At 38.1% G+C, this 26372-nt stretch overlaps 1 protein-coding gene across 2 annotated transcripts in view; it reads right to left on the minus strand.

The window, feature by feature from the left end:
- Il1rap (interleukin 1 receptor accessory protein) overlaps positions 1-26372 on the minus strand; it is a 132418-nt gene that overhangs the window by 7486 nt on the left and 98560 nt on the right. For both annotated transcript variants that reach the window (XM_059277109.1, XM_059277108.1), the window contains exons 5-10: positions 20894-21059; positions 18453-18524; positions 14845-14971; positions 12453-12601; positions 4340-4489; positions 2734-2877 (exon numbers count right to left, since the gene is read on the minus strand). In XM_059277109.1, coding sequence (XP_059133092.1) covers positions 2734-2877; positions 4340-4489; positions 12453-12601; positions 14845-14971; positions 18453-18524; positions 20894-21059 — 808 coding nt within the window. The remainder of the gene's footprint in view (positions 1-2733; positions 2878-4339; positions 4490-12452; positions 12602-14844; positions 14972-18452; positions 18525-20893; positions 21060-26372) is intronic.

A 26372-nucleotide genomic window follows, 5' to 3' on the forward strand; every position in this document is an offset into this window, starting at 1 on the left:
ATCTGAGCAACTTCATCTCCGGTCCAAACATACTGTCCATGGAATGTCACTCTGCTCAGGGAAAATGGTGTTATATACAAATGCCCCATGCCCAAAACATATCCAAATAAGCTAACACCAAAATACGGTAGACTGCTGTCACTCGGTCCTTAAAAGCACTATTTGAACAAGATGGGATAGATACATTATCCTGACACCAGTTTCTTCAAACAGTGTGTGGCCTAGCCAAACTAGCCCTGGAAAGGTACCCAAGAATAATCCATCGTATGAAAAGTCTTAAAAAACATGCACTACAGATTCAAAGTGCCCAAGTTTCACTTGCAGCTAACCAAGGACAAGAGCAGATTATGTCACATTTGAGACTGTCTGCTGATGTGTGTTGTGGAATAGAATGATTGTTTAACTGCATAAAGATGTACTGCATTTGTTTATGCTGCATTTGTTTAACTATGTAAAGATGTTACTTTTGTTTATGCTGAATTTGTTTAACTATGTAAAGTGTTGCTTTTTCACCTTGCCTGCTTAAGGCACCTGATTGGTCTAAGAAAAAGCTGAATAACCAATAGCTAGGCAGAAGAGGGATAGGCAGGGCTAGTGGGCAGAGAGAAAAGGGAAGCCAGCAAGCCAGGAGCCAGCCAGCTGGTGCCAGCCAGTCAAACATGGAGGAATCAGGAAAGCAGGATGAACAGTACATAGATGAGGTAAAGGATCCTCAGAGCAGCACACAGATTAATAGAAATGGGTTAATGTAAGTTAAAGAGAAAAAAAACTAGCTAGAAATAAGCCTAAGCTAAGGCCAAGCATTCATAATTACTAATAAGTTTCCATGTCATGATTTGGGGGCTGGCAGTCCAAGAAAGCCAGCTACAGATGTGGACTTTCCTGATGCCAACTGATGTCACTACGTTGCTGGATTAGTAACTCAAGCAAATGCATTTTGGCCATCAGTGTATTCCCACGTCAACTCCTTACTGTTCTCTGCTGTGGAGATGAAAGCAGAACATGGATCTTTCTCCTTAGCCTCCAATCACTGGGAAGCCCTTCTTCAGCAACTGCTAGCTGGTGTGTTTACATTCACTAACTTGCAAAGGCTTTCTCCAAGTTGGAAAAAAAAAAGTGAAGAAAATGGAAATGCAGCCTAATTTTATTCAAGGGCTCTGATTAATTTCTGCTGCTAAATTTTTGGGACTAATCTATCTCCTCACAGATGCTCAAGGAGACCCACATAATCCTTCACCTGGAGGAGAGATGCTCGCTAGCTCCAGGCAATGCACTGGTGTTGTGGAAACCTGCATCACACTCCCCTCAGCAGTCATTTCCATTCTTAATCTTCACAGGCGCAGAAGTAATAGGGAAGGACTTGCCAATTAAAATCTAACATGTGCAGCCTGGGGAAGAATCCAGGAATGGGTATGTGTTTAAGTTATTTCCACTGGAGGCTGACCATGTATACCCATAGAAAGAGGTCCAGCGGCAAAGTGGCCTCAGGAAGAGCAGCAAGAGGAATCCCAAGAGAACAGAGCCTGTAATGTGCAAGAATAATTATGCATTCTTCAAAGGACTGTCAGAGCCCCCCCCCCCATGGAAGGTCTTACCCAGATGTATACTGTATATCTTTTAATCAATGTTCACATAGTAGATAAGATATTTTGATCGGCTTTGTGAACAAATAAATAGATGCATGAATGAGTTGGGCAAATTAAGTATTAATATGAGTAGAATTTTGCCTTTAGCCATGTAAGTGATCATTGCATGACACAATGACACTGAAGGAGAGAACTTCTGTAGAACATAAGCACAGCCTTGGGGTAATGGTTAGGCAGATAAGAAAACCGATCTACTAACTCAAAATGAGAGGGGGAAAAAAACTGTTCTAGGTATCATTACCCACCCATTTCAAAAACATATAAAACAAACAGTTAATGGTGTGTGTGTGTGTGGCAGGGGAGAGCTTGCTATGCTCCATATGGGAGGCAGTTCACTCATTTCAGATACGAGAGTCTTATAGGAAATCGCAGTGTTGCTGATGTGCTTGCCACAAAACTCCCAAATGAACCATGACTTTGTTACTGTTTGGACTTGAAGAGAGGAAGCATTGGTTTTTAAAACAGTCACTAGTTGAAGCGTTTCCTTGTAAAACTTGATAGAATGCAATAGCCTTATACATTTTAAGCTAAAACTCAAACATACACACTGAAAGAAAAGGAAACACAAACAAGGAAAAGGCAGATTTGACGGGCAGCGTTTCACTGGCTCAGAAGGGAGGCAAGGGTGAGAAAGTGGCAAAGGGCATGTTGTATTAACAGGGAGATGCTCTATGTTCTCTGTCCTGCAACTCGGTTCCTGTTAAACGGACTAAAACTCAGTCTTTGTAAAGAAGCACTTTCTATACTTGGTCTTTGTAAAAGAAAAAATGTAGGAAAATTAATGCATGTCAGCCTAATGCTTCTTGAAAATCTAACTTCCAGTGAGATAGACTTCCTCAGGACTGGCCTCTTTTCTGACTTGGAGTTCTTAAAGATTACAATGGAAAATCTTAAAGCCACCAGCTAGGCTGAATAGTGTCCACCTTACAATGTAGCTGTAGCTCTGGAGAAGGTTTCCATTACTTCAAGGGGTTGTACATTCAATATCTGAATACCATTACTGTGTTACCACCCATTCATGCACCAACAGCTCAAGTTCTACTTGGCCCTCCAGGGATCACCCTTGGTGCTCATGTGAAATACCTACTTCCACCAGGCAGGCTGTCTCTGTCGAAGATGCACAGCTTGTATCCAAATTCATTCTCCAAAACGCCACGGAGTGTCAGTAACACAAATTCCTCTTCTTCAGCATTTCTTGCATAGGAAACATAAATATCATACTCCTTTCCATCTAGCAAAAGGAACACAGAGCCAGAGTAAATTAGAAAGACTTCTCAAATTGATTTTTTTTCTCTTAAATCTGACTTCTGGATATTGGACATTTTCTTTTCTTTCCTTTCCTTTCCTTTTCTTTTCTTTTTCTTTTTCTTTTTTTTTTTTTTTTTTTTTTTTTTTTTTTTTGCCTGTGTGAACAATGTGGCAAATTTCAGTGTAATTCACAGTATTCAGGTAGAATGACCATGGAGATTGAGATTGCGTCTGATGTGTCTTCTGCTCTCATCTGAGGGAGCAGACCCCGTAGCGGACAAAGACTGTTTCATGAATTAGGGGAGCAGGGATGCACACCACAGGTGCTGGTAGCTAATGCCAAGCAGGAAATTTCTACTCAATGTTCTAGAAAACTACTCACTAATACATTACAATTCTAAATTGAGAAAGACTTTTTAAAACTGACTAAATTATACCTGAAAAGAATGAGAATTAAATTATGTTAAGATCAATATATTGATCTTTCCTAAATTTGCTTGATAAAATTCATGAGTGGTTAGAAATATAGATTATGTGTTTCTTCCCAAGGTCTGCTGAATTAGAGTCTTATAGGATGGGCTGTTTCCTCTTTTCTTGTACAGTACATATTCAAATGTCTCGTTCATACTGCTAAGAAATTTCTGCCAGGAATAAACATTGGAAATATTTTTAAGAGTGAGAGTGAGGCAAACGATAAATCTTAAACTATAATGTCCACTTGAGCCACCTGGGGGTATTGTTAAAGTGTACATTCTGGTCCAGGGGGAATCATGTTTAAGATTCCCCACCTAAATGCCTTTGGATGATCATGATGCTGCTGGTCCATAGCTCTCCCCTTGAAGCCTGTGAACGAACCTACAGCTGGATATGGTGGCACATGCCAGCAATCCCAGTACTCAGAATTGAGGTCAGCCTGGGATATACAATGAGACACTGTGTGAAAACACAAAGGACAAAACAAAGCAAAACAAAATGCTGTGAACTTGCACTGTCCTATCCAGTAACCAAGAGTCACATGTGTCTGTTGACCAGCTGAGCGCAGCTGTCTCTACTGAGATGTACCATGACTGCAAAGTAATATTCTGCATTTAAAGGCTGCAAAACATCTCATTAACTTTTCAATATCATTTTTATGCTGAAATAACAATGTATGAATATTGAGTCAAACTCTTATTTTCACTTATGCTCTTTGAACCATTGGGGGGAAAATGTTAATTTCATTTGTGATATACATCACATTATTTATGTGGACAATGCTAGTCTAGATTAAATCATATTAATTTAATCCATCAAGAAAGGTGAACAGTGCATACTGGAAAGATTTTTTTACTAGTAAGAGCTAAAATAAAAGATAATCTTGTTAAATGCAATGGTTTATCTGCTAAGGAAACATGCAGTCCAAAGATGATGATACAAGAGATTTGCATCGTACTTCCAGTACTTACCAAGAATTGTTTCATCTGTTCCAAAATGAGCCCGGTAAAAGAGAACCATCTCCAGCCAGTAAACATGGTAGACCACAATAAGAACCACCACCAGAAAGACCGTGGCTCCAAAACCACAGGCGAGTTCCACTGTGTACCTTGGCGGTATTACTAGAGCAAATGACAAAATAATAACAATGAGGATATTTAACTTCTACTTAGTGATTATAGTGACCCACCATCTTCTTCAAGGCTGCATCAGCCAAGCAGCTATGTCTGCCACTTGACTTGCAAATGCTAACAAGCAGAAACAACACAGTAACAGACCAGGCAATGTTTGTTTAATACTAGATTGCATCCCATTTATTTACTCTTGTGTTGTTGTTTATAGTTCCTGGCACAGAAAGTGCTTCAAATTACTCAGTGATTTGAATAGATCTTAAATGTATACAAAATAAAATAGGATCTTAACATTAGGAAGGATTTCCAGGAAGGTTATCATATTCAACTCAACACGGCCTTGTGCGTGCTAGGCAAGCTCTACCACTGAACTATATCCCCAGCCATATACAAACTGAGAAGGTCTTGCTATTCGGCTCAAACTCACCGACTTCCTGCCTCAGCCTCCTGTGTACTAAGACTGCAACAATGTGCCACAATTCCAGGTCAATGATGGTTTGGAAAGTGTTGTATCCAATGACTGATCATTTCTTGTAATGTTCTCCCAAGAAGCCTCCCTGAAGAGAGGCCCATTATCAGAGGAGGTAACTTGAGCAAAAATCTTACTGTGTCTATTAATTTTGACTTCCTCCTCTTTCTAGCATCAGAGAATTAAATGTCAGAAAAATTTAATTGCTTTCCTTTATTTAAAAGAGGCATCAAACTAGTATTTTCATTGGGTTTTGGCGAGTCTACAGAATGGTGAGTGGTATTTGGTTCTAGTATTCCCCAAGCTCAAAGTTCTATGACAAATACTTCGAAGACTGACTTGAACTACCTGAGATTTGACTGATGATTCCTTGTTATCTACTTACTTTCTTACACTGTGGATATCATAGGTAAGCTTTATGGAAGTACCAGAAAGAGTGTGGAATTCCCAATTTACTAAAAACTAGGCATTAATTCAGAAGCCCTGTTCACACTGCCCACTGCTCTAACCAAGTCTCCAATTATTGTCCTGTCTCATTTACACTGTCCTTGACTCTAAGGTATCAGGAAAGGCAAACAGCATGCTGTGATCATAGTGTGACTTCTGGCTTGAGTGTGTCTTTCCTTTCTTTTAATTTCCAAATTCATTTGCATATGTCTTTATTTTGTATAATCTTTTACCAATAAAGCTGTCTTTTTCAGCCTCAACTTTGTCCATAGAAATATCTACTCTTTTTTTATTTTATTTCAGCATTTTTATTGAACTGTAGTTAGAAAGTCCTTTGCCACTCCTTCCCACTCCCTGCTAAATAAACAAGGCCTCCATAGCTTCCCAGGTAGAAACCATTTTTTTGTCCATCCTATCCCCGGGGCACCTGGGATCTCAACAAACTTTTCTGGAAATAGAACTTTACTCTTTCAGGATAATGAAAGAAGCCTAAAGCTACACTCAATGGCAGGAATATCATTTGCTTGCTATATCGGCTGTGGCATTGTAGCTGATGACTTTGAGGAGGAAACAGGGTAATTTGCTGGAAATGAAGCAGGGGTTCATATTGGCTGGCTTGATAATGACTCTCTTGGCATGTAAGTGCCAGATGCTTGGGGGACAGAACTGCGATATGATAGGAAGGGCTAAAAATCTAATGCAGGGGAAGCAGAGAAAGACGAGAATAATTCATTCGGTTAGTGTAAAAATTGTTACCGATGTTTGGAAAAAGCAGGTCACGTGATGGGGCAACCTGGGTCAGATGGAGTAAGACCAGGGCGGGGGAGGTCTTAGAGCAGAGAGACAGCGATGCTTCCATGAGCAGCTGAACCCTAGGTGCTGAGCGTCTGCTAAGCCGAGGCGTGGGAGAATCTCCTCCAGGGCAGGACTGCTAACCAGGTTCTTTTCATAGTGCACAGGTCTTTTTGGAATGCTGCTATGGTGTTAGATTATTGATCATATGCTGGGGCCAGGGGCTGGGAGGACTTTTAAAATGGTATTTTATTTAGCACAGGGGAGCTCTGGAATTGACCAGTAGAACCTTGTTATCAGGTGTGCTCCCATGCTGGGGTCCAAGGATAACGGTCCTTTAAATGGGTGGATGTTTTTCCAAATGTCAATAGAGGTCTTGCTTAATGACCAAAAGATCAATTGCCCTATCTTTCTACTGCCTCTTTTACTTTTAATAGAGCTTTTCAGTTTTGTTTTGTATCACCAATGATACGGCTTATATTTATAGATTGTATTTCCTGGCGTCATCTTGTTGTCAAAGACTCCCTCATGGTCCTTAACTAATTGGACCCCAGCATTAATAATCCACTAGGCTGCTTTTCTATGGTTCTGAAGGGCTGTCCTGTAAAGTGGAGTGACCTCACAGGAAAAGTGACCCTTGGCCTATATTTTGTGTCCTTCCCGCTGCAAGTCTTGGCATTTGGCATAACGATTTTGCATTGATGCAATTTCACACAAAATGGTTTCCAATCAGAAAGGGGTGACGCAATCTGACCACCCTGGACTCCTGGACTCCCTCTCTCGTTGATTTCACTAAGTCTCAATTAGAATGTAGCCAAATGCTGTCATTTGCTGATTGTTACTCCCCAAATCAGAATTCACTTCGCAGTTCTGTATTATAAATTGGCCCTGAAGCCCGTGTTCCCAGCCAGCCATCCTCGTTAAAAGAATGCGGGACCCCAGCACTGGTCTTGTCCCCTGCTTTGGGTTCGGGCTCTACAATAAGATTTGTCCTTGGCAACCCAAATTATTTATCTTCACTATTGTCCTTGGACTTGCCTCTCCCTCCAAATGCCAGCTGCCTGGACTTTCAAACGTCCCCTGCCACAGAGCTAGTCGGTACAAAATTCTGCATAATTTTTAAAATGGTGGTGATGACCATTTGTCTGAAATGTTCACAAAAGAGTGTTTAAGTGATGTCAAAACAGAATGGTGAATGGATCTGCAAATCTGAGGGGCTCAGGGCTGAGGCTACAACCTCTGTCTTCTGGACCTCACCTTTGTTACCTGAAGAAGGAAGGGATAATGAAGGAGCCTGTCCCCCCAGAATACCTAAAAGAATGCTTTTTTTTTTCTTTTCACAGTTGGAGAACTGGTAAAAGTAATATAAACCATAGTCATTATGTCTTTTTCTTTCTAATAATTACCAAAGATATTTGCAAGATTTTCGGTTCAGAAAGGGAAGTCATGAGAAGGGTGGTTGCTCTGAGCTAGGGAGAGAAATGAGAGTCTAGACTATTGTGTCGGGTTGAATTTCAAGGCCTAAGTAACAGAAAGAAGAGAGCGGTGTAGAAAGTGAACTCTAGAAATCTGCATGAGGTTATCTTTAGTCTGTGGCCACATGCAAAGCTGTGACACTTGGGTTTGCACTTACAGTGTCCTCTAAAGACCATCCAGGAAATGAAAGACTGTAGAACCATATGCAAATCTGAGGGAGGCCAGGGGTCCAGCACCAGAGTGAAGACACAGTGGGCTAGCCTGTGATGCCAGAATGGCTGTGCCTGAGAAGTATGCCCACTCAACCCTAAGAAAAAGGGCATTGTTAACTACCCTAACACATGTGATCAGGATAATTCCAGAAGGTAGAAGGGAAGGGAGGGAAGGAGAGGAGACCTATGATGTAAACAAATTAACCACCTGCTACAATAAAACTCAACATTCTCACAAAATACATCCAATGACATAACATCTATTATGCCCAGAAAAATGATAAACCACCAGACAGCAGAAAAATAAAAGGATCAATACTTAAAGACATATCAATAAGTAAAAAATAGAACCCAGAATTGGCAGAGATGATTGAATGATGAGCAAAGCACTGTAAAATTCATATTAAAATGTGTCTTCTGAGGTTTTTTTTTTTTTTAAATGAACACTTGTAAAGAGTAAATAGGCAAAAGCAATGGAGACATTCCAGTGAGTCAGAAATTCATAACATGAAAAATATATTCTTGAAAAGGCATCCGAATCATTTATCATAACATAAACCACCAAAGCCTCTGTAGGCTCTGAAAAGGTGGTCAGGAAATGATACACAGAAAGCATGCCTGTACATGACAACTTAGGAGAACTAGGAAGTATCCTTGAGCACAACTCAGAAAACTAACACCAGAAAACACAATCTTAAGGAAAAAGAATAAGAGAGAAAAAAACAAAAATCGTGAAAATTAGTAAATTTTGGAAGAGCACCTCAAGGTGAGACATAAAAATCAGTTAATTGCATTACTATGCATTATTAATAAACAATTAGAAAACTTTAAAAATCTGATAGCATAAAAATTAAAATCTTTAGAGACAAATGTGACATGTACTAAAAACCTGAACACTCAATTTTTTTTAAGATGATGTAATAAATTACCAGAACTCTATATAAATGGAGAAGTTTGTCATCTTTATGGATTGGTAGGACCAATATTGATAAGTGTTCTATAATAGTCACAAATTTAATATGGTCTCAATCAAAAATCTCAGAAGAATTTTGTGTAGAATTGACAATCTGGTACTAAAATATGTAAGGAAAATATGTATTTTCTAAAATCGTGAAATCACCTTGAAAAAGAGAAGAGGGAATAGTGTCTTATTTAATAATCTCAAGCTCTGTTAATAAAATGGTATTCAACAAAACACAGAACAGCTGATTAAAGGAACAGAGTGAGGAATGCAGGAAGTCATAGAGATAATTAAGTTTTTGACTGAGTTTTCAAAACAATTCAAGAAAAAAAAAAGTGAGACACATTCAACATGATGTTGGAACAACCATTTCCATGGAGAAACAGAACAAAGCCAACATGAGACCCCATCTGTGATTCACGCCCACAGAACTACGATCTGAGATGGAGCACAGGCCTAAGTAGGAAGGAGAATTCTGTGAACAAAAGCCTACTATCATTTGACTTTATATAACAAAGACTAGGAGCACATAATTCAGAAAGAACTAATTCATAAAAAGAGACTGGCAAAATGAGCTTCCTCAGGTTACTAAGAATTTTGCTTATGAAAACATCAACTCCTGGGGCCCAGGGGTTAAGAGCACTGTTGCTCTTACAGAGGACCTAGCGGCTATACGATAGCTCACAGCTGTTTTTAACTTCAGTTTCAGGGGGTCTGATGCCATTTTCTGGCCTCTGTAGGCACTAAGCACATACATGATACATACACACACGATACATATACACACATGATACATACACACACATGATACATATACACACATGATACATATACACACATGATACATATACACGCATACTGGCAAAATACTCATATGTGCAAGTAAAAACAAACCTTTCAAAAATGAATAAATTCACCAACTGGATGAAAATATTTTTAAAATTAAAACAAGTTAATAAAGGATGTGCATTCAGTGTATGTATGTGTGGGTGTAAATACATGTTCGTGTGTCTTGTATGGATGTTTGTGTGTAGTGTGAGTTATACATCACATTGAATTTAAAACAAATGATCCATCTGAAAATGACTAAAGGTTTTTAATGGCCTCACAGAAAAGATTATTAATGATCAATGAACTTACAACAAAGCCTTTATCATCACCAGTGTCTCAACCAGTGTGATGCAAACACTCATTTCCTAGAAGGGCTAGAAGCTTAACAGTTGGTGAATCCAAGAGCTTGTGAGAAAAGGTGGTGTGTGAGGGTCACACACACTGCTACTGGCAGTGTGCAACAGCAAACTTCTTTGGTAATTGGTTTGGCAACTTCTCATATGATTAAACACACACATCTCCCTAGCACCTTGCTACTCTCTGATCATAAAACAACTACACATTTGACATGTTTACTATAACTCTCCCATGTGCAGTAATTTAAAGGGATGGACGAAATGTGCTGCCAACAAAACAGAGACTTCTCATTGTTTAATCTCTCCCTATCATTTTTTGTTTGTTTGTTTGAGATGGGGTCTCATGTAGTCCAAGCTGGTCTTGAATGTGCTTAGTAGCCAAGGCTGACCTTGAACTCCTAAACTTCCTGCTTTAGTCTCCCACATGCAGGATTACAAGCCTGGCCTACCCTTTTGTGCTTCCTGTCATCTTTTTGATGAGGTGCAGATGTAAAATCTAAGAGTCAGCACTCATTGGCCAAGTGGGTCATATGTCCCTCCACAGTCTCAATATTGTCTCTACTACACTCAGAATCTGAGTTTCTGTGCTACTCAGGTGGGCTGGCAGACATCTTTGTGCATGTTTTCCACATAAAACATTATTTCACTTGTGGTTTGATCCTAGTCTTTGATAAGTTACCAATTTATGTCATCTTCACTTACTGTTCTACAAAGTGCATGCCTTAGAAGAAAACCCCCAAATTCTCTGTACTTCAGCAATCTGGATTTTAACACAATTGAAAATACCCAGCCTGCAGCAACCTAAACCCCTGAAGACCTTCATTTGGAATGTTAAATATTAAAGGCTCTAAGAGGTCTTGAGCTAAAGTAATTTGATTTATTTTGTAACCTAGACTATAATGATCTTTATTTGATCACAGATGCTTTTGTCAATTAATGCCTATAAAACCCTTGGAGAAATAAGAGGTAGCATTTATTGAACAGTTGATAATATGAATTATAACAATGCTTGTTCTGAGCATTTTTGACAACCTTAGGGGTTCTGGTATTATTTTCTCTATTTTTTATGATAAAAATAATGAGGCTTACGAGTGCTTGACTTTTCCAAGATCAGAGAGCTGGGCTGCATGGAAACTAGCATCTCATCAGGCTATCCAAGGCTACTGCACAAACAATTCATTGTGGTACTACAATGATTCTGCAGTATCTACGGACCAAATGCTGAAGGTGCAAGCACCCCGTGTACCCATCCCCACAGTGGCTTCTGAGAGAGGAAGCAATGGTATATCCTCAACAAATTCTTTAAGACTTCTCAAGAGCTATATACAATTTCTTTCTAATTTGTAACAACACATTCAATTGTGTCCTGTTTGTTGTTTAGCTTAAAATAGATAGATAGATAGATAGATAGATAGATAGATAGATAGATAGATAAATAGATAGATAGACACACAGACAGACAGGAAGGATTTGGTCCCAATGCAAATGAAACAATTATAAGTCAACTTTTTCATTTTCTATATAAATGTTATAAACTGTATCAAATGTGAGGGGCTAGGATGTTCCAGAATGGCATGCTTACCATGTGATGTCTCTGTTAATTTTACTCCATACCACTAGAAAATATTATTCTGGAAGGGATCAATTGGTTGGGATTTGTGTTAGAGGAAAGACCCAAAGAGAAATTTAGGCAATATGTTTCAGGAGCAACAGCTCACACAAAAAGGATTTATTTATTTTAGAAAATACAGATGTGAACACAGAAATTACTTTAACATCAAACTAATTCCTAATGTAGTAAGTTTTATTTTATCAATTATAACATTGTAAGACTGCCTTAACTATTGATACATAATGCATAAAAATTGAATTTGAAATTACATTTTTCTGAGATTCAATATCCTATGCCTTCCTTATGTACTTGTAGACAAGTGGATGCCTGCTACTTATGTTTCATTCATTCTTACACTTCTAAGAATAGTGAAGGATGCATAATTCAGGAAAAAAATTCCCAAAGGAATTTTTCTTGTGACCCTTGAACTCTGCTTTTAGTTATTTCTAAAGGCATGTTTGTACTTCGCCAACAATATATGACTCTAGCAGTTCTATTACATCTTTGCTAGCTTTGAATACTTTCGGTTTTCATGATTATCTAAGATATCCAATTATGTCTCGTTATTGCATTCATGGATTTTTCAAGCACGATTTAGGCACTAAGGTGTTGACATGATCAGAACCAACATATTGAGCCTCTTCACAAAGATGGCAGCTTTCCCTTAAGAGTTTTCATTTAACTGACTCATTGTTTTGTGTCCGATGTGCTAGGTGCCAGAGTTCTCCCCTTTATTTCTTATTCACCACAGTGTTGTTTTGAGAGTTCACAGAGTCATCGGCTGGGTGCACCCATTACCTTTCTGTTTCACCTTGGCTGCTTGCTCAGCTTCCCCTTTGGTATTTCGAGCATGACAGACATAGTTGCGCCTGAGATCCTCAGGGGTGACTTTCTTGATGCTCAACACCAGAGTCCTTGTTTCATCTTCTGTTGCAGAATAACTTATACTGCACACAAGGAGAAAGAAATCAAAACGTTTGTGAGACACCGGGGCTATGCCCTCTGGGTGAATAAGAAGTAAGCCACTGCAGAGTCCTGGGTGAGAGCAGATGTAATGCTGACAAGGGTCTCATCGTACCACACATCATCCTAATGCTGGACAAACCCAGTACTAGATTCTTACTCCAGCTCTTTCTTCACAGCTACATGCCACCCGTGCTCTAGAGACTGAGGCACGATTCTTGTATCAGCTTGAAAAGAATCTTCTGGTATCAGAGTTGGTTGGGGTTTGATCCATGTTTTGTCATTTAATGCTCTGTACCTTGGGCAATGTCATTAAACTTCCCATGTCTTGGCTGTTTTGTAAAAGAGTGTACTATGTGACTAATTTACTGAAAGACTCTGAAGACAGAACATGCGTCTATGCTGCAGCAATGCTTGATGAATGCTCTTCTGAGCTATCCTCACCCCACAGTAACTGTCGTGCTGCAGAGATACTGAAAGCTTGACTTCCAAACCCAGGCAGAATGTTTGTGTGAAATGTTGCAACTGCATAGTTAACATGCAAGGAGAAGAAACAGCTCAGAACAAGAAACCTGAACTGTAAACTAAACATATCCAAACTGCAGTAAGTCCAAGACCAAGTGTTTTGTTTAAGACCAAGATGTAAAATCCTTTCAACTACTTGTCTCAGGGGGGTCTAAATATATCTCTCCTTCAGCTGACCAACATCCAGGTTTTCCTTTAGATTAGACATACTGTCAGTCATAAAAAATGTGTTTAAGGGCCCAGTAGTTTTCTCCCAAGCTTAATTTCCTACTCTCCTGAGCACTGCAAGTTTGTTTTAATTGCAGCAAAGTAGAATAACATGACTTTGTTCTCATAAGCATTTGTTTAATATGAAGAGGAAAATCTCAATTCTCAGAATTCCTGAAATGATCAATAACTGTCCCTCAGGGCCTTGAGCTGAACCTTTCATCAGTTCCTTCTATAAAACATGCAATATTTGGAGGCTTTATTTTTTTCCCTTTCATTTTTTTCTCTGCTTCTCTAATGTCCAGGTCTTTGAACACAAGACTTCTTTTACCGGTTTTCATTTCTTAACTTAGCAAATTTGATTTGAACACTGTTTGATCTGTGGATTGCCACCTAATCACCCCAAAAAGACAGAATCTCCTAAGAACTCCTGTAATACCTACTCCTCAATCACTTATTTATCCTATAACATTTAAATGCCTGCTCTCTCACTGTTTGTTTTAACTAAGTAGGGTAAGAAGCTGTTCAAAGTAGATATTTTGTAATTTCTTCACAATCTCAACTTGCTAGTAAGGAAGAAACAGGTTTTGAATTGTAGAAATTCAATTAGCTTAAGGTCTGTTTGCACAAGGTGATAAAACTTGGGATCCTCCCACTATTCTGTGGCATACTTGACCACTGTGATTTATTAGTTTCTGTAGCAAACCAATTCTCTCTAGCAATTTATACCTTGCTTATAGAGAAATCTTCAGTCTTCAGAGACTTGTACATTCCCCTTTGTTAAATCCTTAAAAATTTCAAGTTTACTTAAGAATAAAGTGACCCAAGTTATCATTTTAAGAGAGGTCTGCATTATTACCTATTAGCTTTTAAAAATTAGCTCTTTGAGACTTCTGTACATTTACATTTTTAAAGTGAAATTTAAAGAATTTAAATTGTTAATTGTTAACATTTAACAAGTAATTCTCAAGTATCAGGGGAAGATAGGAAAGGTATGGTTAAGAAATAAACATAATTAGGAGAGACACAAATATCTCTACCACACTCCAGTATTAAGACAGATAACAAAAATACTTTCATGTAACCACATCCCAACATTTCTCCTTCTCATTTATCTTTTCATTCATGAGGGAGATGAGGGAGATACATTCCATATGTTTCTAAATGAGAATCATAAACATGTGAAGTTTGTAGAGTTTAAGACAATATGGTGCATGCCCTGTGGGACAACTGTGATGAGGATACTCAGCCTCAAGACAATGCTAACTCCAAACTTTGGCATGCAATCTGGCCAGAGTCTGCACTTGAAGTGGAAGCTCAGTAGCCCTGCTTTGGGATGCAGCCACTGAAGACTTGGAAATCTTGCTACATTTTATTAAAGGAAAAACAATCATCATGTACATTGAATAGTATGCATCAAGACCTTAGATTGAGAATGACCAGAGCTCCTGCATACGTCCATGATGACCAGAGCTCCTGCATATGCCCATGATACCTTTCATTAGTAGTTACATCAGCAGTAACATCCTCAGGCTTCTTTCCATCAATGGTCCACCAGATCTCATTGTGGGATTCCATGAGAAAACTGAAATAGACTTTACAGGGGATGAGAAGCTCCTCTCCTGATGAACAAACAAATTTAATAGATGCCATTAATCTATATTAATCCATCAATATGCATCATCCATATGACTAATGTGGGCCTGATTCTCTAGTGGCCACTACAAGGCAATATACCATACGTCATTCTAACACCAAATGCACAAAAGGATAAAACCAAGAATAGAAGCTCAGTAATTGTAAATAAAATCACCAAAATGGCCATTTTATTAAACACTGTTTAAGTATGCTCTAAAATGCCAGGAGACCTCTGGCGACATTCTTTTTAGGCCCCAAACCTCGAATTTTGTTATTTCCCTCACAAACTGTAGCTGTCTTAGTTTCTTTCTTTTCAGCTGATAAAACACTATGACCAAGGCAAGTTATAAAAGAGAGTATTTAATTTTGAGTTCATGGTTCCAGAGGGTTAAAAGCTATGACCATTACAGTAGGGAACAGGGCAGCCGGCCAGCAGGCATGGTGCTGGAGCAGTGAACAGTGGCTGAGAGATCACGTCTCATCAAAAAAACACGAAGCAGAGACAGCTAACTGGGAATGGCATGGGATTTTTGAAGCATCGAAGTCCACTCCCAGCCATGGCTCCTAATCCTTCTCAAACTGTTCTGCAAACTGGGCACTAAGAATTGAAATACATGAGCCTATGGGGGTTATTGTCTTTCAAACTACCATAGTGACCAATAAAAGAGTCCCTAGATGATGAGTCCTTGAGGATGGAGTGATCTCATCACTAAGAGAACTGTGATGTCATCACTAAGAGAACTGGCCAGGGAATCCCCTTCTCCAAACATGCAGAAACTTAGTTTAAAACAGCAGTTCTAAGCTATGTAGCTGAGATGGCTCATGAGACGAGGGAGGTTGGTTTACAAACGGTGATAACAGTGCCAACAATCATGTCAAGACCAATATAATTGCTATGAACTTAGTAGAGCTAAATACTTACACTTGTTATGGTTTGACTTTATTCTTTCAGAGTCGTACACATTTATATAATAAAGTTTGGCTGTTTTCATCCTGTCAAAACCATCATCTTTCTATTTCCCCAGTCATCTTCTTTTCACCAACAAGCCTTCTCATATTTTGATGTATTTTTTTGTGTGTGAAGCCCTAAATTTAATCATGATTGCTTGCATGAGTGTGGGTGTTATTTACTAAAACATGGGTAACTTATCATTGACTATAACACTGAGGAAAATAAGTGCTGTTGAGTGTCTAAATTTAAATGAGAAATCTGTATCCACCCTCCCAGAGCTTAGGAAACATTAATGAAGGTAAAGCAGAAAGGATATAAGAGCCAGGGGATGTAGAGGAGTCCACAAACCAGTTACTTAAAATTACAGACATATAATTACATGTGTATATGCTCCTTAGGTAAAGGGACTGTGTTATAGATGTATCCACTGGGGATGGGCACCTCACAACTAGTGGATCTCTACATTTTGATCAGTATTTTCTTTGCTGCAAAGAGAAGCTTCTTTGATAAGGGCTGAGAGCTAGCTGTGAGTATTTACACAGAAGTCAGAAATTACACTGGTTTATGCAAATGGCAACAGTAGGTTCTCCTCTAGATTTCATGATCTTACCAGCTGGTTATGTTTACAGAGTCAGGCATGAATTCCTACCTATTGAGAAGGCTTTAAGTCTAATTGAGTAGCTGTTGGTTAGCCCTGGTATAGAAGTGCCATTATTGCACCTTTTGGGAGATCTTGATATTCTGGCTAATGTGGTTTGTAGGGTTTACAGACTAGTAGAACTATTAATCGCTTCTCTCCTTGGGGAGCTTGCATATCTCCTTCCCATACTATGAGACGTAGTCCTCAGGGAAGAGATGTCTAGGTTAGACCTAGATTGATCCTTCCAAGTTGTGTGTTCAAAGTGTGCTGGATCATCAGTGATAGGATCTTACTTTCAATTTTGGAGAGGCAATCAAGGACAACAGTGACAGCCTATATTGTTTTGGGAGGTTTTTGAACTCTCCTGACCAATAACTTGAAAGGAGATTTCCCATGCCTCACACTGGACTTTGTTAAATAAGTCTATATTTTTTTTGGGGGGATCATTTTTATCCCAAGTGGTATAACTACATATATATGCATAAAATGTAATTAAGTAAGCATAAAATATCATAATTCTCTACTGCTTCTCAAAACATCCTTAGGTTATATATTCCTCCTTCTTCCCTCTCCTGTGCTTCCCTCCTCCCTCCTTCCCAAGTAAGTCTTCCCTACCCTAGGTAGTTATTCTTAATCAAACAGCATGAAGTCTTTTAAAAATTAATGTCTGACAGAAGCAAAAGCTGAAATGTTTGCACATTAAAGAGCGTTTGTAGGTCACATTGTTAGTAAGAACTGGGTAAGGATTTAACCCATCTTGGAACTGTCACGCCAGCCTGCTGAGAATAACTCTGCTTTGTGGTTGTATTCTTGGTTCACCATTGCCCAGACTCTGAAGAAACCTCTAATTATCTTGGGTTTAACTGACTAACATTGACTCCAGACCTTCCACTACAATGCATGGCTTCTCTAACTTCACCCTACAGATTCTGAGTCCTTGTTTCCATAAGGAAGATGAAATGAACAGGAGTTTAGGAATGCTTTGGAAGTGTGGCATGATAAGTAGGTGAAATGTAGTTGGGTGGCTGACAGGTTTGTACTTCAGCAGTGGCAAGAATGTTAAAATTACCACACAAAGCCTATATTAACTCTAGGAAATACAATTCATTTGAGGCTGGCCAACCCTCTTAATGCGTCTTATACAAGGCAAATCATATCTGAAAACTCATCAGGACATTTCCTTTTTGGCAATCCACCTACACAATCTCTGGCTCTATAACCTTCAGTTCACATAAACAACTGTTCTTCTGCATTTCTTATTGAATCTAGATTGGTTTTACTGTATAGAAGATGATGTAAAAGTATTAGAATTTTCTGTGATTTTCTACTCTACTGAAGGAGGCTTTCAGTCATATGAACAAAAAAAATCTCTTACTTGAAAATTTATGAATGATTTCTTTCTAGAATAAAAAGTTAAAAAACTTATAGGTGGCTCAGGGAGGCATGACAACCATTTGACAGTGGTTCTGAATCCAGCGTTCATGGATCTGTTTTTCCCATGATACTCTCAGCTCTGTCTGATTCCATGCTCCACGCTCTGAAGAGGAAGCAGAAACTTAAAAACTGTCTTGTGCTATTATTACAGCCTCGGCAAACCAAAGCCCTGTGCAAAGTCAAGTTTTTGTCAGACAATAATCACGGAGGAAGACAAGGAGCAAAGGATAAAGGACCCTACACTAGAAGAGGCTGAACTCCCGAGCTGCTGTGAGATTGACACAGCAGCTGATTTTCACATGCTGTGGCTTTTGATCAAACTTCACTTTAAATCTGTGCATATCCTTACAATTAGCCTTTCCTGTCTCATACTAACCTGTGTTTCACTTCTTGTAATTAAGAGATTCTAACCAAATATCAGAATCACACCTCTAATTACCTGGTTCTTTCTCATAGACAACACGTTCATTCGGAGAATAGATCTGGGGTGGTAATGCATCTTTTGGCGAGCCTATGATAGGAAATGCAAAAGGGGGATGTTAAATCATTCAGGCATATGCAAAACTCTACGTCGAACTTGTTCAAATTCCTGGCATAGTTTGTCAATTCTTAAGAAGGCCTACAGTCTAATATATACTCAATTCCTGGACTTCACTCACTGACAATAAACAAAATGTGATGTAATAGGAAATAAGTATTCATCGCTATTACTTATTCCCAACACAGAACTCCTGAGAGCCTGAGAGCCCTTTAATTTCCTGAGTGCTGTGGGTGGCATGAGCATCTTTCATCATTGTTCTCTGTTCCTTACTCTTAGTCCTCAGTTCCTGAACCAAGAGCTTGTGAGTCCCTCAGACTCTTTGAAGACAGAGCCCTCAATCTGTGGGGTCTGTGCAAACTCCAGGTAGTTAGTATCAAAATGACTAAACTGTAGGAAACACAGATGGTGTCTCAGAGAATTGGAGAATGGCTTGGTGTGGAAAATTCGCACATTTAGTGACAGAAGGGTTATGAGCACAGAAACAGTTTTTCCATTGCAAAAATCCAAACAAAATATATTGAATCCCCTGCACTTTTCAGGTGGGTAGTTTGTTTTATCAGTGTTTTTGACTACCAGTGGTCATGTGGCATAGATTTCTTTTGCCATATTAGAAATAACTGTTTTCATGTCGTATTTCTTCTCTTTTAATTTATTCCTCTTTTAATTTCCAAGCTACTTTTGCCTCAAGTATTCAACGCATGGAACTATGTGCTTTCCATTTGTAAACCATGCTTAATACTAATGCTCATTATCTGAGTATTTCTTCCTCAAGTGCTCAGAATGTCTAGTATGGGACCTGGATACTATTAAATGAATATTTAGCTGCATGGAAAATTTAAGACACCTCCACATATGTCTGACTGATTGATACTGGATTACTAGTCAAATGTTCATGCATTGAAATGCTGTAATTTGTATTGTCTATACATGTGTGGATTACTAGTCAAATGTCCATGTATGGAAAAGCTGCTCTTTGTGTGGTCTATACATGTATGTTAAAGTACCTTAAAAAAGTTTTGCAGTGTAGTGTTTTTTTAAAAAAAAGTTTATTTTTATTTTTTGGATATGGATGTTTGGCCTGTGTGTATGCCTATGTATCACATGCAAGTCTGGTGCCTGTGAAGGCCAAAAGAGGGTCTCAGATTCCTTGGGTCCTCTAGAAGAGAAGTCAGCAGTCTTAACCACTGACTCATCTCTCTAGCCACAGTATAGAATGTGAGAGTGTGGGTTTAAAGACTGACCAGGTTCTCAGCCAGATTTCTCCATATATTACTCATGAGTATATTTTATTTTGAAAAGTAAATTTTCTATAACTAAATATGGCAAATAAAAGTCACCTTGAAGTTTCATTATTAGGAATAAATTACATAAAACAAGTTAAGTAAAATATACCTAAGCATCCTTTAGTGAAGTCTGATTATATACCCAATGTGCTTCAGCTGTAAAAAGTGAACTTGTGGCATTTGAGAGTTAGTTAAGAATGACTTCTACACCATGGCTCTATCAACTTCTTTATATGTAAACCTGTGACTAAGAACACCTGCTTTTACCTTTCCAAATACAGATAAAACTACATACATATAGGCACAAAAATTATAAACAATTTCTAAGATGAATATAATGTGATATAATTCATCTGGTTTCTAAAACACACTCAGATTCTAAATTTAGTCTTCTTTTTTCATGTGAATTAATTCCCAACCCAGCATCATTCTGAAAGTAATTGAAGAAGAAAAGTGACTAAAGAATGGTGGATTTAGATTTTACTTGTGCTGTGTTAAAAGCCTGTTCTCTCTCTCTCTCTCTCTCTCTCTCTCTCTCTCTCTCTCTCTCTCTCTCTCTCTCTCTCTCTCAGTTTAAAATCTTTCCACTAACACATGCAGCACCTCTACACAGTGTCTCCATCTAGTAAAAGGTGGGATATGAAGAAGGAACACTCAGGTATACCTAAACCTGTTATAAACCTGTTAAACACAGTCCCCATCTCTTTCCCCCTCTGTCTTGTCCTGCAGCTAAGACCAAGGCCTTGTTCAAAGTCATGTGACTAACAGAGGGCACTGATGGAGTGTGAGCACCCATCTATCAAACTCTGTTCTTACTCTCTGGTATACTCGTCACTGATTCACATATGCAGCAAGTTAACCAACACTTACTGAATGCCTACTCTCTACATGGACCTGCTTACAGGCTCTTGGGTTAGTGCAGAGAATAAATTCTGTATCTTCTTCTTTTTTTTTTTTTTAGTAGAGTTTGACCAATTGTGTATAATAACCCATTAAAAGCCTAAACAAAACCATAGCCCTTGTGTGACGTACTTGTGAATGACAAGTCATGCTTACCTACCACCTTTACACTCACAGTCCTGGTGAGGTGAAAGAGGCGTCCATTTTCAGAATATGTAACAACACACGTATAATTTCCATTATTTGAGACCAAGGGGATGAAAATGGTCAAGTCCATACCATTAGGTACTACATTATGAAAATCCACTACTTCAGTACAACCCTAGAACAAGAAAAAGTTGTTCACTGTTTAGATACACGAATACATATAACACATATAAAAAGTGGCTTTGACACCTCATTTACACAGAACATGTAAATATCTATGCTATACTTTTACAAAAATATTTATTTAAGCATCTGGATAATATTATTTGCAAAAATATTTGGATTAAGTATAACATTTTTTGTGCATAAGAGAAATTAAAATTCTAATTCAAGATAAGACCTCAAAAATCAAGCTTTCTGTTTCAGGTTCAGTTTTCGAATTCTTGGAATCCCTTCATGACAGTGAATCAAGGTTCATGTTTTACAGTAATAACTAAGGAAATATGAATGACCGCAAGCCCTCTTCTAGAAGACAATCATAGGCATTTTTCTGTCACTCCTCACTGATTCTGCTAATTCAAGAATCTGGTCACTTTGGTAAACCTGAAACCAATTTTGACATACAATTTTGGTATTCTTGACCATTCTATTTCACTGAATTTCTCTGTTAGTCATTTTCAACATTTTGTGTTTTTCTCTTACTTTATTCCATTTTTCTTTTACTTTTAATTGGTCACCCCAAAATGTATGAGCCTTATAAAGGCTCAAGAAGTTATTTCTGGTTCTAACTCATATTTTTTATATAAAGCAGTTGATATTTAAAATATAAAACTGGAGTTTTATATTTTTTGTCTCATGCAAAAATAAAAACCATAGTCCTGTTTTATATTTCAGTCTCTGGCTATGTGGTTTTATTTTAGCAAAAAGTCAATGCATCACATGTGACAAAAATCCACTTTAAATATTTATTTTTCAAATTTCTTTGGTTTATCTTTTAAAACTTAATAATTTGTGAATGACAAAAATATTATGTTATCTTTTTTTTGGTTTTTCAAGACAGGGTTTCTCTATGTATTATATTATCTTTAAAGACCTGAGGTCTTTAAGTTTCTGGACATATGTTACTGACTTGCATTTTAAATTTCCTGTATTTTACACATTTAACATTGAAGTCCTGGATGCTTAAGGTGGTTTTTTTCTTCTTCTTCAATTCCTGGAAGGTGCATTTTGAAAGATGACAGTTACCCTCAGAAATGTATTTTGCAAGACTTTGTCACAGGAAATACAGTTGTGCCTCATGGAAATCAAGAGGAACTGATATTGGCTCAGGTATGGCATTTTCTCAATCCGTTTTTTCTGTTGGGTAAGCAGCCCTTCCAGAAACTTGTCACATCAGGACCCCAAGGTTACCACAAAATAGGAAGTCATAAAGGTTGACAACTTATAATGAATTCATGTCAGACGTGGTTTTGGCTGAGTTTAATATGTCTCTAGAACTCTATTTGATGGGACAGCACATTTCATTTGAACAGCAGCAAGATAACGCTCCTTCATTTGTTGACTTAGCTGTTCTTAAATCCCTGTGAAGCAGGCAGATCAGGCTGAATGTGCCCCAGTTTTACTGATAGAAAAAGAAATGAGGTAGATAAAAAGACATCCTAGACACCACAACACAGAGCTGAAACACGTCCAGGTGCTAGAATAAAGGTCTCTCACTGGATTCTGAACTAAAAATGAAATTTTTATTCAAAAGCTGGGGTTATAAAAATTACAGCAGGACATGTATTTAACATGCTATCTTATCTCATTTGTCCCAAAGTTACTATTCTTATCCCATTTTATGAATGAGGAAACAAAGATGTGTAAAAGTGAACTGTTGATTTCTTACAGTTTGGTAGTGCTGGGAATGGAATTTGAACCTGGATATATTTATTTCAATTGTGAATCAAAATACATTTGTCTCAGAGCTTTTACTTTTACTACCACAGTACACTGTGTCCTCATCCTATGTTGCGGCCCTACATCTATGCTATACTCCTGCATCTATACCATGCCTTGTATCTATGCCAGGCCCCTGCATCTATGTCACACTCAACGCCAACTCCAGTGCTAATAGTGTGATATGCCTTGTCTCTACATTGAGGGCTAAACTCAAAAGCATACTTTTCCCTACCAAGAGGCAGATATTTTTACTTAATTTGTCAACAGCATCTTTGAGAATATATTGAAATCTGCTTCAAAGCTGTTAGGCCTGAAGCATTTTATGAATGAGAAGGGAGGAAATGTTTTACACTTTAAATATGTACATGTGCAGTGTGGTACATTAACACATTGTTATATTACAAATGCACATTAATTTTAGCCCGTAGTGTTGAGTTGGAACTTTTTTCACACAAATTGCTCCAACTCTAGACTCTTCAACAGGTGTCCCAAACACATTATTTATGTAGATAATAAACTAATCCTGAAAATAATCTTTATGAGAGTTTCAGAGATACTTGCTTAGAATTCAGAAGAAAGCTGACATGAACAAAGACAGGTAGGTACTCAAATAACAGAGACCACGTTTTCCAAAATCAAGGAACTAGTTAGCACGAAGTGAACTTCTTCAATGGAGCAAACACTTGTATGACTAGCAAATAGCCCTTCTACCTACTCCATCAGTTCCTCCTTCCAAATTCAAAAGAGAGAATTTAAACACAAGAGCAACCCGCCGGCCACACAATGATTGCTATGACAACCAACCACAACGTGTAAGTAGGGAACAGCACATGAAGTGATTTTGGGGATCCTCGAGAGGAAATACATGTGTGAGAAGATGAAGGCTGTGGGTAGGGTGATGTCACAATGAAGTAAAGAGTGGCTTCCACTAGAGAAGTCTATTACAAAACAGGAACTGTGTGAAAACATGACTGGAAAAAGACATGATTTTTTTTTTAAAATTCGTATGTGTTTTGCAAGTGGAAGATTGTCATAAATTCAAAGGAAGGCATACTGAAGCCAAGAAGTGTATAATGAGGATCAAACAGTGAGCCTATAGGAAAAAAATCTTACTGGAGAAAGGTTTGTGTTGGAACTTAAAATGAGATGGAAAATATTGAGAGCTATTGGGGGAAAGTAGAGACACATGCAAAACACTGTGGGCACAGGAAAGAGGCAGGAACCCGCCTTCATTGTTGGAGTCCTTTTCTCCTCGTTACTCCTTACATTGCTTTATTATAATGTTAGTTTTCCTACAGTGGTCACCCTCCTCTGGGATATGAAGTCCTGTTGGGTCAGTGAAGGGTAGATAAGCACTGCATCTACATGGCCTGTGATTGGGTCAATATTTGGCATAGTGAGCTTGACATGTTTGTGCTACATGATTAAAAATGCAATACGTATGAAAGCAGAACAGATACATGACACAGAATTGAGAGCTCGTAGAATATGTGTGGGAGTAAAATATGGACCATTACCTGTGGAGTCCATATTCAAGGGGACATGGGGAAAATGAGAATGAAAATGTGAATAGTTTAAGTTGCAATGTCTGAACAGTTAGGGTTAGCTATGGAAGCTTCGAATCGATGAAAATCTTGGCATAACATATGCTGCACTTTCTTGAATTCTGTGAAGACTTTCATAAGCCACTCATTTCCAATAAAGAGAACTCAGTCTTTCAGTGTTTATAAATATTTACAATGTCCCTTCTATGTGCCAGGCAATGTTAAGAGCTAGATGCATAATAATAAAAAAATGAGATGGCATACATTTTCATGAAGTTTTACAACCCAGTCTGAATCCATTATTCAATCAATTCTTAAGTACAATGAAGATTGGCTCAGTCTTGTGCTGTATGTTGGATGTTCAAGAGAGGGAAAGAGTGAGAGAGAGCTCACACTTAGCACAGAACAAAGAAATATAATCCTTAACGATATAAAGATGAGCTATGAATTAGGTTCCCTCAATGTACACAGTGGATGATTCATTTGGCATGATTTAGCCTCAAGGTTTCAAAATGTTAGTTTGATTTTTGTTTTCAGTTTAAACAATGAATTTTGGGTCTTCAGGAGTCCTAAAACCACATGCAAAATGTGTGTATGTATACTTAGAATATATGTATTCTAAGTGTGCAGCTCTCAAAGAAAATATGAACGTATCGACTTCATGCCAAAAGTTAAAAATCCCTCTATATAGATTATTGCAAAAGGTAAGAGATGAAGAAGCATTCTAATAAGTTAATACAATCTTGCAGTAACTCAAAGTCTATCACACAGAGATTGGGTTAACTTCCCAATAGCATGTGCCATGATGAAAGAAGTCTGAGCATGGTAATTTTTCACAAATGTTCTTTTCTAAGGTTATATCTTAGGGATTTTATTGTTGTGATAAATCACCATGACCATAAACAACTTGTGGAGGAAACGGTTTATTTCAGCTTACAACTCTCAAGTCACACTCCTTTGCTGAGTGAAGTTGGGGCAGAAACCTGGAGAGAGGAGTGGATGCAGAGGCCATGGTGGAGTGCTGCTTATTGGCTTGTTCAGCCTACTTTCTTATACACCTCAGGACTGCCTGCCTAGGGGTGGCACTACTCACAATGAGTTGGGCCACCCACGTCAATCATCAATGAGGAAAATGCCCTACAGTCTTGCCTATAGACAAATACTATGCATCATCGTAATTGGGGGTCTCTCCTCTCAATCTAGCCTATGTCAAGCTCATATTAAAACTCACCAGCACAACGTACTTTATCATAAACAAAAGACAATAATTTAAATATTTTCTGAGAAACATCCACAGACAGTATCTGGCCAGTTGTGATTTATTTTATTTTGGATCTGGGAGGAGTTTGGGGAAGGGAATAGATTGTATGAATTTTTTTTTTTTTTTTACATTTAAAAAATATTGAAGTGGAGATACTGTGCCAAACTTAATCACAATGGGCATGAAGACATTCAGCTTTCTGTGAACTGCCATCTGTACTGACATCCATCCTGCTATATGGCAGGGGAGGATCTTCACAGTTACCATAATGTTAACATACAAAACACCCAATAAAACAATTTCCCCCATCTCAGGGAAAAGGGAAAATTGACCTCACTTTCACAAATCTCTATAAAATGAAATTTGAAATAGCTGACCATAACAATAAAAGGGGAAATTAATTCAACCACATGACATGCATGGTGGCATGAAAAATCAGGTCTACACTTTAATGTAATAATAATAATGAATATAATAATAATAATAATAATAATAATGATAAACAGCAGTAAGAAAAATCACACTTACCTCTGAATTTACTATATGCTTTGGGGAGTCTCTACGTGACTAACCCAACATCCTCTTACTTAAATACATATTGCATTCCAGAAGGTTTTTGACTAGCCAGCTATTTGGAATTCAGTAATTCCCTTACAAAGCATAGTACGCTTTTCAGATGAGTTACAAAATCTCCCTCGTTTGACAGTCACTTACTGAACAACTCCTGACAGGACTGCTGAAG

Source organism: Peromyscus eremicus, chromosome 12 (genome assembly GCF_949786415.1).
Source record: "Peromyscus eremicus chromosome 12, PerEre_H2_v1, whole genome shotgun sequence".
In the NCBI taxonomy this organism is placed as follows: domain Eukaryota; kingdom Metazoa; phylum Chordata; class Mammalia; order Rodentia; family Cricetidae; genus Peromyscus; species Peromyscus eremicus.